General features: G+C 48.1%; 1 protein-coding gene across 1 annotated transcript; it reads right to left on the reverse strand.

Annotated features, from left to right (window-relative positions):
* Positions 1 to 500: 500 nt before the first annotated feature.
* Positions 501 to 14,011, reverse strand: LOC142775942 (uncharacterized). Its single transcript, XM_075878524.1, has 2 exons — positions 5,884 to 14,011; positions 501 to 5,824 (listed from the first exon to the last, which is right to left on the reverse strand). Exon 2 carries the CDS (start codon positions 2,090 to 2,092, stop codon positions 728 to 730), a length of 1,365 nt encoding a protein of 454 aa, XP_075734639.1. The 5' UTR covers positions 2,093 to 5,824; positions 5,884 to 14,011; the 3' UTR covers positions 501 to 727.
* Positions 14,012 to 14,285: the final 274 nt, after the last annotated feature.

The following is a 14,285-nucleotide window of genomic DNA, read 5'->3' on the forward strand; positions in this document are numbered from 1 at the left end:
TTTCGGGTGACCAACAGATGCTGACTGCCTTCAACGACGCCTTCCAAGTCAGGTGATTTAGGAGCGCCGACTGAAATAATGACGCTTGAGTGAGGCGGAATGGTGACTTGTTCTTCCAGCACTTTCAAGGCATGGTGTCCAGACGGCGTGCGCGGCGGTAGTGCTTCTTCTGTGGATAACGTTATCGACTTTGTTTTTAGGTTGATGACAGCACCATGGAGGCATAAGAAGTCCATGCCAAGGATGACATCTCTCGAGCAACGCTGTAGGACTACGAAGTCTGTAGGATAAATACGGCCGTTAATGGTGACTCTCGCTGTGCAGATTCCTGCAGGCGTTACGAGATGACCTCCGGCTGTGCGGATTTCAGGGCCTTTCCAAGCTGTCCTAACTTTCTTTAACTTCGCGGCGAACGACCCACTGATGACAGAATAGTCGGCTCCAGTATCGACGAGAGCAGTCACACTGTGGCCGTCGATAAGAACGTCGAGGTCGCTAGTTCGCCGTCTCGCATTACAGTTAGGGCGTGGCGTCGGGTCACGGCTGCGTCGGCTTGTTCCGCTGCTTCCATGCTGCGTCGTCAGGCCACCTTCGGTAAATGAGCTTTCGCCGTCAGGGCTTTGCCTGGCTGGCGTTGTGTTCGGAAAGCTCCATCGCGGCGTCGTCGTCGTCGGAGGATCTTCGGTAGTTCGTCGCACAGCAACCGCACCTCCATCGGTTGCTGCCCTTAGTTTCCCGGATACGGGCTAGGAGACCGGCCCCGCGTTGGGCCAGAGTACTGCCGGTGGTGCGGTGACGTGCGGCGGCTGGGCGACGGCGAACGCGAAGGGCTTCGTGGTGTCCACCGAGTTCCTGTCAGGTAGTCGGCGATGTCACGTGGTCGTTCTCCTGGCTGTGGACGCGGTGCATTGACGGCGAAGCCACGTAGTCCCATCTGTCGGTACTGGCAACGGCGGTATGTGTGTCCGGCCTCGCCGCAGTGGTAGCAGAGCGGGCGATGGTGAGGGGTGCGCCAGACGTCAGTCTTCCTCGGTGCACTGCGCTGGGCCGCTGGCGAACGGTATGACGTCGGTGGGGGTGGTGGCGGCGGTGGCGTCTGTCGACGGAAGTGCGATGGGGCGGCGTTTTGGCGTGGACGGGGAGGAGCGTTGTGGCGCAGTGCAGCGGCGTAGCTCATAGCTTCCGGCTCGGGCAGCGGTGCGTGGGGAATTTGAAGCGATTGCCGAACTTCTTCTCGCACAATGTCGGCAATTGAATCCACTTGAGGCTGGGCCGAAGGCAACAGCTTGCGCAGCTCTTCCCGCACGATCGCTCGGATCGTTTCACGCAGGTCTCCGGAGTTACTGGCTTGAGCAGCAGCGCAGTCTGCAGTCAGGCGACGATTATACTGTCTGGTGCGCATGTCCAGGGTCTTTTCGATAGTGGTCGCTTCTGCTACAAATTCTTGGACGGTTATCGGTGGGTTTCTCATCAGTCCCGCGAAGAGCTCCTGTTTGACCCCTCGCATGAGGAAACGAACTTTTTTCTCTTCAGGCATGTCTGGATCAGCGTGACGGAATAGTCGGGTCATTTCTTCTGTGAAAATGGCGACATTTTCATTTGGTAGCTGAACCCGAGTGTCTAATAAAGCAGCGGCCCTCTCTTTGCGAGCGACGCTCGCGAACGTTTGAAGGAATGCGCCGCAGAAAACATCCCACGTTCGGAGCGTGGACTCCCTATTTTCAAGCCAAGTCCTTGCGGTGTCTTCCAAATAGAAGAACACACGACGCAGCTTTTCGTCATGGTCCCAGTGGTTGAGGGCGGCCACACGGTCGTATGTCTCCAGCCAGGACTCCGGGTCTTCGAACGATGACCCATGGAAAATTGGTGGTTCCCTGGGTTGATGCATGACCATCGTGGGCTGGGACGCTGCGGTTGTCATTGTCGCTGCAGTCGCGGTCATGGCCTTCGTCTTCCGCGCCTTGTCTGGTAGAATCCCGTACTCCGGTGGTAGCCCTTGCTGTCGGCGGCTTGTTCGCTGCTCCTGGTTGGTGTCGGTGTCTTCTCCGCGACGTGGGCTGGGTTCACGGCTTGACGGGGGCGTCCGGTACATGAACAAAGCAGCACCTCCACCAGATGTCACGGGGTCGTGACGTGGCCGAAGACAGGAGACTTCGTGTTAGGATTTAACTGTTTATTTGGGCGAACCTGTGCCCGGTAAACTGAAAGTCCAATTACAGCAGCAGTCTCGCACAGATAGCAGTCTCGGACTGATAGCGGCGAACGGAGCGTCGGCCTTCGATCAACAACTCACAAGCGGCGAAGCGCGTCGGCATTTATACTCTTGCCGTCGAATGTTCTAGCGTTATCGCTGGCGGTGGCGTAGCTTCCAGAACAATCTGTACCGTTCGCACAGTGGGCGTGATCTTATCGAAATGATCTACTACAGTCCGGAACCTTCTAGAAAACTGCAGGCGCGGTTTGCGCTGAGAATCGTGCGGTGTTTTCGGACGATAACAAAAACTTGGGAAATGGAACGTGGCAATATGATAGAAAACGTTATGATCACCTTTCAAAAGCTTGTAATAAAAAAGCACTGTTCAGTTTCATGAGATCACGTAAAATGATGCCATCTCCAAATATTATAGGGTTTGAGATTAGGTCCTCGGAAGAACCAAAAAAAATGCTAGAAATCATGGCTAAAGGCCTGGAGTGTAGATTTACATCAACTAAGCCTTACGATCTACAAAAACCAGCGCTAAGGATTGAAGTTACTGAAGTTACAGAGGAAGAGTTAGCACAAGTGATACAAGGTTAGCCCTCATCAGCTCCTGGTCCGGATGGAATCACCGCTGCTATGATAAACACTTTATTCAAATTTTCACCTTCTGACCTACTAAACACTGTAAATTATTCGTTAAATAATGGCTGGATTCCTTATGAGTGGAAATTAGCTAAAATAGTGCCGATACAATTAAGACAAGGATTCGGATATGTCATAGAAAACATTCGACCCATTTCTCTTACATATAATATGGTGAAGCTCGTTGAAAGAGTGCTCCATAAAAGAATTATAATATGGATGGAGGAAAATTCGATATTAAACCCAAATCGAATTGGCTTCAGAACAGATTGTTCAATCTAGTGTGCACACGCATATTTAGAAAGCCGCATTAAGCTTGATCGCAAAAGAAGACAACATGCGGCACTTGTGACATTGGATATAGCTAAGACATACTATAGTATAGAACATTCAGTTTTATTGGACATATTAGAGAGCCACAATCTCCCAAAATATATAATGGCGTGGGTGAGGAATTTTTTGAGAGGGAGAGTTCTATTGTTTTAAAGATGGGTGCGCATCGTCAAAAGTGCAAATTAACACGCGGTGTCCCCCAAGGCGCTGTATTATCGCCAGTTCTATTTAACAACTTAATGAGCACATTCCCGCATTGCCAGGACGTGAAGGTGTTTGTATATGCTGATGATATTGCATCTTTAACGGCACATAGTGACATATATTCTTTATATCAATATCTACAGAGATATGTCAATATGCTGGAGAGATGGCTAGATGCAGTCTGCATGAACTTAAATTTATATAAGAGTGCAGTATTGATATGCCCGTTATCCGATCCAATCTCAATTTCAATATGTTATAAACAAGAGCCCATTCCGCAGGTGTAATCCCTTAAATGTTTAGGAATAATTTATAATGGCGACCTAAACTTCACTCCCCACATAGAAAGCATGGCATCTAAAGCGCAACGCGCCTTAGCAATTCTTCGCAGACTGAGCAGCCGTTGATATGGTCTACGCAGAAGCACAATGGTGATGATATATAAAATGTATATGCGACCAATGCTAGAGTTTGGGCGCGTATTGTCTCAGGTGGTCCTGATTACAAAATAAAGCCTCTGGTTATGCTTGAACGAGAAGCCGTGAGATTGTGTCTAGGACTTCCTAGGTTTGTAACAAACTATGTTTTATATCAGGAAGCACGATTACCTACATTGCCTTGCCATTTTCGTATCCTAACGATTACGACGTTTCTGAAATTTCATAGCTCTGCGCCAAAACGATCTGAATATGCTTTTATATATGACGCAGACACCTTTTTTTTTTGCCCATTGGCCACGGTTTCGAACACCTCAAATTGCTTTTGTCCAGAAACAACTAGATAGAATAAATGTAAAAATTTGATATGTGATTGCGGCGCACGTTACAAATCAAAATCTTAAGATAGAATTCGATGAGATTTTTTCCTCTAAGCCCAAATTACAAGCCAATAGGTTCTTAAATAGCCGAGTGCAGTATTATCTTGCACACGCAGAAATGAATAATATTATAGCCACAGATGCTTTAGTAATGGATGAAAAGACAGGTGTAGGTATATACTCCCATTCGCTTGACTGGTCTTTTTCATTAAGATTGCCGGATTTCACCCCACTTTTTGAAGGTGAACAATTGGCAAGAGTTCTAGCGCTGCGAAAGCTACCTTTGAATGCTGATAACGTAATCATAATCACGGATTCCCTGTCAGTATGTACGTCAATTACGGCGTCAACAAAATCGATGGCCTTAAAGACGCTCCTTATGCTAGTCCCTCCTCAGCTGCACGTACTGAAATTAGTATGGGTATCTGGTCATCGCGGCTTAGAAGTAAATGAGATCGCCGATTCTCTACCAGGAGCAGCATTGGAAGGGCCAGTACTATCAGTCCTTCCCGAAGTGGCCACTATAACTGCGACAAGATACAGAAAACATGCGCTTCATGCAGACGCTATAGAAGCAATAATGTTAACACCAGAATTTGTTCACTTAATATTTCCATGGAAAATTCATTATTGTCCTACAAGACAGTTGGAAACCATAATAACCAGATTTCGATGTCGTGTCCCCCCGTTAAATTTCTATTTACATAGGGCTGGTCTGGCGATATCACCGCTATGCAACTTTTGTTCAGAATCGGAAACAATAGAGCGCTATTTTTTATTTTATCGCCGATACAAATTGCTCAGAAAAACACTCTTAGTCCTCCCATTCGCTAGCCTGGGGCTGAACTTCACTGTAGAAAATACCCTTTGTTTCGGTGCTTGCGATCTGGTCTTCAGCCACGAGAACGTTTTCTATGCCGTTTGCAAGTACCTTAATTAAAGTAAAAGAAACAATCTTTTGATTGCGTGATTATAATTCCTGAAAAAAATCCAACATACACAAGAGCGTTGTTTAACCATGCTTATTCCTATTCAAGGTAATGAATAATTGTCTTTTCTGAACGAGTGAAAAACAACTATTGCCCTCCTTTCGTTCTGCCTAGGGCGTCTTTTCTTTTTTCTTTCTTTTTTCCGGGAGGCGGGGGGTTCGATATCAAAAAGAATCTTACGAAATTAAGTCATCAATTCTTGGCCGATCCCCCTGAGTGGGTACGAGCCATTGCTGTGGAATCATCATCATCAACTCTTACAACGCCTGCGGCTGCAGTTACGACAGTCGGTAGCATTCTTCAGCTGCATCGATCCCTTCGTTTTTATCTGTCTGGTCTGTATTTGTGCCTCTGAGGAGCGGAACAACAAGCAGCAGGATGGACGATGAGTTAGCGCAGAAAGCCGACAGCGAGGGAACGCCGCAGGTCGTACCTTCAGCGATGCAAGTGTTGGCTCGTCTTCCAGCGCTGAAGATCAGGCGTGACGCGATGATGCACAACATGCACCAAGAAAGACATGTCCCGGCCTCGACAAGGTTCGAGCAGTACCCGTTCGTTATGCATAGGATGCCTTCGATGTCGACGCTGATCGCTGAGATCATGCAGTCTGTCAGCGTAGAGGAGCGCAAAGTGCGGCGCCTGGAAGCAAGAAACAAGGCCTTACGCCGCGAAAACAAGCGACTCTTGCGGAAACTTACCCGTTCGCTCCAGGGGCCGCGTGCCATCCAGATCCCTTCAGATCTACTCCAAACCTGCGACCAAAAGAACTTGGATGCCGAGTGTAGCCACGGGTCGATGGCTAGTGATTCACCTTCGGGCGCTGAATTCGATGGTGGCGTCGTGGTCAGCATGCATCAGAAGGCCAAAGACTGTATACAACAAGGGTGCCGACACTACCTCGGGAGACGAGAGCATGGGCGTGGACTAGGACACCGGAAGCCGGGAGGAAGAGGGGGCTTGAGCCCCCCCCTTTTTTTTTCAGAAGAAACGACCTGTGGTTTTGTGACATCCGTGAAATAAAAACAACCTGGAACTGCTGCCTTTCTCATTGCTACTTAAACCATGTACACAACTAATGGGACTATTTGCAGTTATTTTATTGCTGTAGATTTGTGTAAAACACAAAGAAAGCTGCTTTACTTATTCAGCGAATCCCAATTACCACAAGACATTTTCTCTCAACCTAATTTAAAAGTTTGCAGAGTAAAAAACTCGCCAGGTCTGCTTAGAACACATGGCACAATAATTGAAATCTGAAAGAGGGGCCTTTCCAGAGCCAGTTGTAGACTCTCTTTGGAAAAATATTACAAGTACGCGTGCAAGACACCAACAACGCCATAAACCGCTGTAACTTTCTTGGTAGAAGGAAAGCACCCCCTATGCCATTATTCGTCATTCTGCGTATAAGCAAGGTGAAACCGTTAAACACCTACGAAGTGTTAAATTCATTTAGTACTGGGGTGATGACGAAATAAAGTAAGGTTGAACATTAGGGAATGGCTTACCGGCTGGAGTGGTTGCGGCAGCGTATAACTACCGCGCGAAATATGCTAGTTTAACTCTAGAAGCATTTCAGACCCGACTCTTCGCCGACTTTCTAAAGTGGGCCGGAAAAATCATGGATCATCATCATCGCGTTCTTCGAACATTGAAATGCAATGTGCTCATGAAAGTGATAGTAACGGCTAATTAGCACTAATGTTCTAGCCCTGCTAATATCTGGAATTGTGTGAATTTTTAGAAATGTAGGCTTCCTCTTTATTTTTTATTTTTTCATGTGCAATGGTCAAATAGGCTCGGAAGGACACTTTGAAGTGTACATATAGCTGATACTTTGTCATTTCTCGTCCATATACGCAATACCTTATCAACAAGGCTGAACTTTATGTATTTTAAAAAAGCCATTGCCGTGTTATAGAGTGTGTGTAGTAGATCCTTGAATGTGTGGTCAACACCCACGTTGGGGCACTAACCATATAGACGAGGCATTCCGATACTCTATGCCGGCGTTTCGATTCTTTCACATCGTATAAATCTTTGTTCATCGCGCGCACCCAGTTAAAGAAAAAATCTGATAACACGGCTTAATTTTCAAGGTGCTATTTCGTTTTCGAATTAGCTCTGCAAGGGATGCTAAAGACAAAAAAGCGAAGTCCAGCGCGCCTCTTACAACGCCTGCGGCTGCAGTTTCGAGAAACCATAGCGTTCATCAGCTGCATCGATCCCTTCGTTTTTATTTGTCTGGTCTGTATTTGTGCCTCTGAGGAGCGGAACAACAAGCAGCGGGATGGACGACGAGTTAGCGCCCAAAGCCGACGGAGAGGGAACGCAGCAAGTCGTACATTCAGCGATGCGAGTGTTGGCTCGTCTTCCAGCGCTGAAGATCATGCGTGATGCGATGATGGAACACATGCGACAAGCAAGACGTGCCCTGGCTTTGAAAAGCCTCGAGCAGTACCCGTTCATTATGCATGCGATGCGTTCGACGTCGATGCTGATCGGTGAGATCAGGCAGTCTGTCAGCGTAGCGGAGAGCCAAGTTGGGCACCGGGAAGCAAGCAACAAGGCCTTGCGCCGCGACAACGTGCGACAATTGCGTTCTATATTCTCAGCCTCAACCGACTTACATTACTTTTGCAATAATTTTAATCTTGATATTATAATTCTTCAAGAAACTTGGCTCACAGCAGATAAAAATTTCCATGTTGCAGGTTTTCGTTCTTTTCGATTAGATCGCCGATCACGTGGTGGTGGTTTAATGATCCTTGTATCAAGTAAATTATACCATAGGGTGAAAGTTTCTTTCAGTATGTTAGACTTGAATTGTGAAATATTAGCATTAGACTTGTGTCTCCCTGGATACCACCCTTTTTCAATTGTAAATTGTTACTTCCCCTCCGGTGTGCAAAGTACGCGTTATCTTGACAGCGTTTTGGTAGCATGTAGAAAGGCAATTGTACTCACAGGAGACTTTAATTCACATCATTTGTCTTGGGGTATAAGGACAGATTCTTGTGGGAGGCGACTGTGGGAATGGACTATTGATCACAACCTCTCCCGTCTGAATAAAGGTCATGTAACATTTGTCCGAAGTCAAACTAGCTCAGTATTGGATTTAACGTTTTGCTCCAATGCAATCAAGGTTTTTTCATGGGCTGTTCTGGATTCGGCAACTAACAGCGACCATCTTCCTGTAGTTTTTGACATCACTTGTCCAACAATAACTTTAGATTAGCCAAAACGCACATACATCAACCATAGCAAATTTCAAGCCTGCCTCCGTTCTGCCATTTCCAAGCTTGGAAATGCCAGTACTAAGGAGATTGCATCTACGATTGGTTCAATGCTGGAGGAATCTAGAAACATTCCGAATTTTCTATTCAATCCAATAAACGATCCTCCTCTCGTTGATGGAACGATGAGTGTACGCGCGATTATAAAAGACGAAAAGCCGCTTGGAAAAAACTTCTTCTCAATCAAAGCCCAACAAACTGGAAGGACTATCGATTCCTTGCTGGCGTATTTAAGCTTACAGTGAACCGCGCGAAAGAAGAATACGAGAGTAGACATTTTGATTATCTTTCTAAATCGAAAAATAAGCGTGCTTTGTTCGCTTATCTTCGGACAAGAAAAGTACTGCCAGCACCTTTAACGTTGCAGTCATGTTTCTTGACGCCGGAAGAAATGAACACCTCCCTAGAAGACATAGCGCAAGGTTTAGAACGCCGCTTCACTGCTAATTTTTTGGCTATTCAGTCCGTTCTGGTTAACTTGCATGAATTTCCAGAAGTTTCTTTAGCTGACTTGAGTCAGACAGTATTATGCTTACCGGGGACGACTCCCGGACCAGATGGGATTACGAACTCTATGTTGAAATGTTTACTCCAGGAATCACCTAATCTTTTGCTAGAACTAGTGAATTATTCGTTAGGGAACGCATGGATACCTCCGAAGCGGAAACTTGCCAAAATTGTATTGTTGCTAAAAAATGAAAATTATGCATACACGTTGGATAACATAAGACCGATCGCACTGACATCAAACCTAGTGAAATTGGTTCAGAGAATCATCAATATACGAATTAATGAACTTATTACCTCTAGGTCAATTCTAAGTCCCTGTCAAATTGGGTTCAATTTTTACAAATAAACCAAAAACAAGAATAAAAGTAGTGCAATCAATGTGAAAACATACAAAACAACATATAAAAATTGTCAAAGGAGAAATTTAAAAAAAAACTATTAATAGGACAGCTAGTGCCACCTATCATTAGAATGTCAAATTATTGCCGCGGTCGCTAGGAGGTGAAAGCGGGGATCAACCATCTACCCTTATCTCTCTTTTCGCCAATTTTTCCAAGACACGGCGCCTTGCTCCCTTAGGGGTCCAAAATTAGCGTCTGCTTTTTCCTTTTCTATACCATCACTGAGTAGTTATTGACACGATATGACCAAATAAATAAAGATCGCAAGGTGTACGAATCAGTGGCGGAGCTTGGGCACATAACAGTGGTTTGAAACGTTCCAAAAATGGGTCCGGCAGCATGAACTGTTCTTAGCACTGTCTCGCCCCAATGACTAATTTTACAAACAAGATATTTTCAAGTGCTTCCAAACCCTCCGAGATTTGTTTTCGTGAGGCGCGCATACCTTAGACTGCTAAAAGCCATCACTGCTGAAAGCCGGCACATTCTGTTTCCCCTTCAAACTTTCTGAGAGGGACACGCACAGCTTGCAGAGCGACATAGGGGCCACTATACAACAGCATCACCCTCCCGCTTTTTTTCTCATTTCTTTATGAGTAAAGCACACCTTGCTTTTTTTGGCAAAAAGAAGGGGCGCGAGAGTTCTGCTGATGCACATCCACAAATATCTGGAAGCTAAACAACGATTAAGCACCCAAGGGGGAGAACAACCTGGCTCATAGAACAACCTGGCAACCCTGTGGCCCCTTCTTTGAGTACAGGTAGTGTCACCAGTGTCACGGCAACTGACACCTTCGCCCTTTCTCCTGTGGAACTCACCACGTCAGCTGAAATTCGCTCTCTCTGCGAGCAGGATTTCTCTCGCACCAAACTGGAACGGCTTCTCCTTAGAAGGCGCAGGCGCGGCACTCCTGGTCTAGACAGAATCACAAAACAAATGCTGAGAAACCTGGATGCCTCCCAGCACCCTTTCTTGTTGGATGCATTCAACAGAGTTTTCTCCAGTGCTGTCCCCCAAATCAGTGGCGCTCCGCTACTGTGATCCCTGTCCTAAAGCAAGGCAGACCACCACACTCGGCCAAGTCATATAGACCCATCTTTCATACCTCAATGGCGGGCAGAACAATGGAAGAGATCGCCTTTTATCGACTGCAGAGGATCGCCAATACTCGCAACGCTTTCCCACAAGGACAGTGCGAATTCCGGCCTCACCACGCGACAGCTGACTGCATCACCACGATCGTGAGCACCCTCGAGCAAGCTCTACACGATGAAGAAATTGATACTTTACTCCTCCTTGACATACAGTCGGCGTTTGACTTGCTCCCCCACACGTCCTCATCAGTGCTGTGCGCGCGCTCAGTGTCGAGGGCAAACTCTTGAACTATGTTCAGGCGTTCCTCACTGACCGGACGTTCACTGTGCACGTGGGCAAGGCGACACGTGCGCTACGTCTAGTCAGCTGCGACTTCCCACAACGCAGCGTCCTCAGCACGTTTTTGTTTATTTGGTACTCACACCACTCACCAAGTGCCTTCCAGAAACGGTTCTGTTACCTGTGCGCTCGGTTGTGTACGCCGACGACGTCGCTCTTTATTTGCGTGGACCACCCCGTAAGTGCTCAGCGGTGCGCGTTTGTACGCAGGAGGTTCTCCAGTGTGTGGCCACCTTCGTTAGAAGCATCGGCCTCACAATCTCGGCGCCGAAAATTGAGGCCCTCGTCGTTCGCCCTCGTGCTGCGGCCCGACGACGTCTCGAGAGTTTTCAGCTAGACGGTACGCCGATAGTTTGGCGCAGCGACATCCGCTACCTCAGCCTCAAAATAGACAATCACTTCCGATGGTTTCCGGTGATGCGGCACGTATGCCAGACGATGCGTCGCGTTGAATCAGCTGTGCGCCATCTACTCGCCCTTGGCAACGGTTGCCCCGCTGCCCCACCGCCTTTGCCTGCACTATATTACACGTTCCTTCCTTCAACCATTGTTATCACCCCGTTACACCATGTTCAGCGCAAACCACGTCTACGGTGTTAGAAAAGTTTCAAGGCTGTAGTAGACCATTTTCTTAAGATTACGCCCACTTCATGAGCCTTTCAGATTATTCTGGAACGTTCAGATTATTCTGAAAAGCATTTAAAGAACTAAAACGACGCCTGCAGACGCCTCCGTTACTTGCGAATTTCGACGAATTTGCCGAAACAGAAATACATACAGACGCAAGCAGTGTAGGACTCGGCGCCGTTCTTGTGCAGAGTACTGATGGACAAGAAAAGGTCATCAGTTATGCTAGCCGGTCCCTATCGAAGGCAGAGGCCAACTATTCTACAACAGAAAAAAAGTAGTGCCTTGCAATCATCTGGGATACATCAAAGTTTTGCCCCTACCTCTAGGGCAGGCCTTTCAAATTTGTGAGCGACCACAATGCCTTGTGTTGGCTGGCAAACTTGAAAGAGCCGTCGAGTCGCCTCGCAAGGGGGAGCCTGATACTGCAAGAATTCAACATTTCCGTCGTTTACAAGTCTGAAAGAAAGCACTCCGACGCCGATTGCCTGTCTCGTGCCCCCGTCGAACCACCACCTAAGGACGACACGGACGATGACTGCTTCTTTGCAACAGTAAGTGCCAACGACTTCGCCGAGCGACAAAGAGCAGACACGGAACTCTGAACCCTTGTTGAATACTTCGAGGGCAAGGCCACTGTTTTTCCAAAAGTATTCAGAAGAATTATTGAGTCGTTTTTTTTTTTTTTTGCGGAACGCCGTTTTCCTGAACAAAAGCTTCTCGCCACTTCAAACCGACTGCCTCATCGTAGTACCTTAAGTGCTACGTCTAGAGGTTCTGGATGCTCTGCACGACGACCCAACCGCTAGACGCCTCAGTGTTTCCCGTACGCTTGCAAGAATACAAGTACTACTGACCACACCTCTCCGCCGACGTCATTGTTATATGAAGACATGCCGGGACTACCAACGACGAAAGACACAGCCTACTAGGCCAACCGGACTTCTCCAGGCCATCGAGCCACCTCGCAAGCCATTCCAGCAAATCGGCATGGACTTACTGGGGCCGTTCCCTACATCGAATCCCGGGAACAAATGGATCGTCGTAGCTACCGACTATCTCACGCGCTACGCCGAGACAAGGGCCCTGCCACCGAGGTAGCAAAAGTCTTCGTCGACAACATCGACCTGCGTCACGAAGCTCCTCAGGTCCTCAATACAGACAGAGGTACGGCCTTTACGGCGGACCTAACTCTGGCGATTCTAATGTACAGCCAGACAAGTCACCACCGGACCACCGCCTACCATCCACAGCCCAGTGCCCTCACGGAGCATCTTAATAAGATCATCGCCGATATGCTGGTCATGTACGTCGAGGTCAAGCACAAGACGTGGGATGAAATTTTTACGTACACGACCTTCGCGTACAATACGGCCGTCCAAGAAACGACGCAGATGACGCCGTACTATTTGGTCTATGGAAAGAGCCCGGCAACGACGCTCGACGCTACGCTTCCAAACGTTGCTGAGGAAGAGAACCTCCACATCACTGCCTACCTTCAGCGTGCGGAAGAAGCTCGTCAACTCGCCCGCCTGCGCATCATGAATCAGCAGGCAACCAACAGCCGCCGTTACACTCTTCGACGAAGCTTCGAGCAGTACCAGCTCGGGGACCGTGTTTGGGTATAGACGCTGATTCGCCGACGTGAACTCAGTGAAAAACTTTTGCGACGGTACTTCGGACCGTACAGAGTAGTTCGACGTCTCGGCCCACTAGACTACGAGGTTGTTCCCGATGGCATTACGAACTCTCAACGACGCCGTGCACGACCTGAAGTCTTCCATGTCGTGCGCCTCAAGCCACTTCATGCGCGAACCTGAGGACTGTTTTTTGGTAATGTGCTTGTACTTGTGGTTTATTTTTATTTTTTTGTACTTTAGTTTTTTTGTTACAGCATCGGAACGATGCCTTTTTGAGAGGGGGGCAATGCCACGTTCATTCCCTTAAGTATTGTTATCGCCCCATTACATTATGTTCAGCGCAAACCGCGTCTACGGTGTTAGAGAAGCTTCGAGGCAGTACTAGATTGTTTTCTTAAGATTACGCCCACTTCATGACCCTTTCAGATTATTCTGGAACTTACTTCGGCGCTAGCGATAACGCTAGAATGTTCGATGGCAAGTGTATAAATGCCGACACGCATCGCCGCTTGTCAGTTGATCGAAGGCCAACGCCCTGCTTGCCGCTATCAGTGCCAGCTTCTTGCTGTAATCTGACTTCCCCTTTACGTGGCTATAAGTTCGGCCTGTATGAACAGTTCGTTATTCGACCTGCAGTCTGCTTATTTCGTTCACGTCACGACCCCGTGACAATATACGAAGCGACGGCTCTCTCTACCGTGAACTACGCACTTACGCACTGCTGATCTGCAAACTACAAGCACCACAGTGACGACTCATAGACCAAGACCACTGCTATGCCGTCCGTATGTGCCACGGAACGCCTAATAGCTTTCGTGTGGCCGAGACACTCGCGGAAGCTCGCACGTGGTCTGCGCCGCTCACGGCGGACCTGCGTGCACTGTGCCGCTTCGAGCGTTTCCAGAGGGCACCCGATTCTGGCCCCCTGCTCGCGCGGTTACGTGCTGTGTCGAATTCACATGTCGGCCAACTCCTGCACGTCTACGATGGCATTGTGGCTGGTGGTGGTAGTGCTTAGAAGAGGCAGAAGGCACCTAATTTCTGCAGCCCGGTAGGGAGCACGGCGCAGTGCCTAGGCGTCGTGGCTGACGATCCCACGCACCCTTCTCGCTGGCCGCCCCCTCATTGGCGAGAGCCCCTTCGGTGAACCTGCACTTTTCGGGAGTGCGATCGAAGCGCCACACCCCACTCAGT

Source organism: Rhipicephalus microplus, chromosome X (genome assembly GCF_043290135.1).
Source record: "Rhipicephalus microplus isolate Deutch F79 chromosome X, USDA_Rmic, whole genome shotgun sequence".
Lineage (NCBI taxonomy): Eukaryota > Metazoa > Arthropoda > Arachnida > Ixodida > Ixodidae > Rhipicephalus > Rhipicephalus microplus.

Bases quoted from the DNA above. Each gene is read 5' to 3' on its own strand.
- LOC142775942 (XM_075878524.1), bottom strand. From the start codon at position 2,092: ATGTACCGGACGCCCCCGTCAAGCCGTGAACCCAGCCCACGTCGCGGA.